At 38.6% G+C, this 2484-nt stretch overlaps 1 protein-coding gene across 1 annotated transcript; it reads left to right on the forward strand.

The window, feature by feature from the left end:
• The first annotated feature begins 364 nt into the window (after positions 1–364).
• Positions 365–2104, forward strand: LOC133779419 (uncharacterized). Its single transcript, XM_062219382.1, has 2 exons — positions 365–1724; positions 1815–2104. Exons 1-2 carry the CDS (start codon positions 365–367, stop codon positions 2102–2104), a joined length of 1650 nt encoding a protein of 549 aa, XP_062075366.1.
• The last annotated feature ends 380 nt before the right edge of the window (positions 2105–2484 follow it).

Raw genomic sequence — 2484 nt, forward strand, 5'->3', positions numbered from 1 at the left:
TTAAAAGAAAAAATATATAAAAAAGGGGGAAAAGTTCAATAAGAAGATCGTGTCGGGTTTTTGGTTACCTTTTTAGTGTTGGCATTCTCTGTTTGTTTTATTCCCTTTTATAAAATAAAATAAACAAAAAAGGGTAAGTTTGTTATCTTGATCGTGTGTCATAAGGTTTGTTTCCTTTTATTTTTTAAATAATAATAAAAAAACCTCTTTTTGTTGTGGGTGTCCTAAATGGGAAAGTTCTGTCCTTAAAAAGCTTGTCCCTACCCACTTTCTCCTCACCCACGATCCCTCTAAGTCTCTTCTTCTTCTTCTTATTTTTTCTCACTGGTTTTGTAAGTGTTTGCTGCTTTTCAGAGAAGGAACAATGGTGAAAACTCATGGAGCTTTCTCTAAGAAGACCCTTGCTTCTCAATCCCGAAAGGTGCCCTCTCCATCACCTCTTCCATCTGTGTCAACGACACCTCCATCTGCTCCAGCACCAACGGCATCTGTTGGGAAAACTCCCAAATCCAAGGCGCACAAGAAGGTGTTCTCCCTCTCTATTGAACACCCCATGGTGTTTCCAGATATCACGGCTGATATTGTCGACGTCGCACCACCATCTGAAGTGGTGGTGCCTTCTCGAGCCAAAAACCTGTCTCCTTTTCCGATTGAATCGTCTCTGGTGGCTAGGGCAAAATCCAAATATGTTTCTTCCTCTTCCAAAGTTGTTGCTGCTGGGTTACTAAAGCTACCCATGAAGTTAAGCCAGTCCAAGAAAAACTTTGTGGCTCCCAAAAGGAAATTGGGGTTGGACTCATCTTTATCTCCTTTGACTGCTGCCAAAAAAAGATTGAAGGCTCATCCCCCTTCTCCGTCTTCCTCTGAATCTGACCCTGAGGAAGCAAAATCTGAGTTTGAAGCAATCTATGATACCACCTTATCTGATGAATCTGTTCCTAACATTGAGGAATCAGAGACTGAGTCTGATGAGCCAGAACAAGAAGACATTGTCCCCTCTGAACAAGAAGTTGAATCTGACACAGAACCAGTTGCAACTCCTTTGTCATCCAAGGCTAAAGGCAAGAGACCTATTTCTTATTCTACACCATCTCCAAAACTCTCAGGTGTAAATTTCAAACCTTATTCTTCAACTTTTTTTTATAATGACAATCCTCGTGATATGGTTCTCTATGCTCAAAGGAAATTTCTCATTGAGAGAAATTATGTCTTGAGTGATCATCGACCTTATGGTGTGCTAACAATGCTTCAAGATCGAAAATGGATAGGTTCTTTGGTTAAATTTACTAGTTTTGTGGATAGAATAGTCAAGGAATTCTATGCCAATCTTACTAATGAAATTGTTGAACCTAAATCTCCTCTGTATTGTAAAGTGTTTGTTAGGGGCCATTGGTTCTCTTTTTCTCCACAAGATATTGCCCATGTTTTGCATCTTCCTCTTGATGTTGAGGATGATGATGATCTTGCCTCTCTTGACAAGGATGCGGTTATCACTGAATTAGTAGGGCAAGAAATGGTATGGCCATCTAATACAGTCATCTCGGTCACTAATCTCACCTACACTTATGTTGTTCTCCATAAGTTTGCCGCAACGAATTGGAAACCAACTTCTTACACCGTAACTATCTCCTTTGACATGGCCTCTTTTTTGTACAAAGTGGGGACCGGAATTGGTATAAACTTGGCTATGTTTATCTATGTTCAAATCATTGGATTTCGAAAAGGTAATAGGAGAAACTTGAATCTTCCTTTTCCTCAAGTTATTTATAAAGTTTTGAGTATGCAGAAAAAAGATCTCCAGCGTGATTAAGAAGACTTGGTGGCTCCCACTACTGCTGCTTCCTACAAGGCCTCTGCTCCAACTACTGAAGCCACTGATGGTCCATCAATCAAGAAATTCAAGCCTCAATTTCTGAAGTTTTCCTTGGATGACATTCCTCCTGAATCCTCATTTGTTCCCACAGATTCAGGAACTGTTTCTACAAAACTAGCTGATGTTCGAGCCTTTGTTGATTCTTTGGCTGCTCGAGTGATGACAATTGAAGGACTGCCACGTTCTGTTTTGGATGCTGTCCAAACCTTGTCCAAGGATCCAGCTGTTTAGGTTTACTTGTGTTTATGTCTTTTGTCCTAAGAACATTGATACTTTATTTTGGCATTATGTTTCTTTGGCTTATTTGAAAGACACAAAGGGGGAGAGTAGAAAACCTACTTTGTTTGTTTGTTTTGTTTAACTCTGGACCTTCTTATTTTGAGTGGGAGTTAAGTCTAGTTTCTTTATATGTTTGTTATAAGTTAATGCATGTTTGCAGGGGGAGTTTTTTCTCTTTACTTGTAACTAACATTTGTGTTGCAGGTTTTTGAATTAATTTTGTCTATCAAATTGCCAAATGGGGAGATTGTAAAATCCTTTATTGGCATATTTGATAAAATTGACAAAATTAATTATGGAATATATTTTTGAAATATATTGTGTGGTATTTT

Source organism: Humulus lupulus, chromosome 5 (assembly GCF_963169125.1).
Source record: "Humulus lupulus chromosome 5, drHumLupu1.1, whole genome shotgun sequence".
NCBI classification, from domain to species: Eukaryota; Viridiplantae; Streptophyta; class Magnoliopsida; order Rosales; family Cannabaceae; genus Humulus; species Humulus lupulus.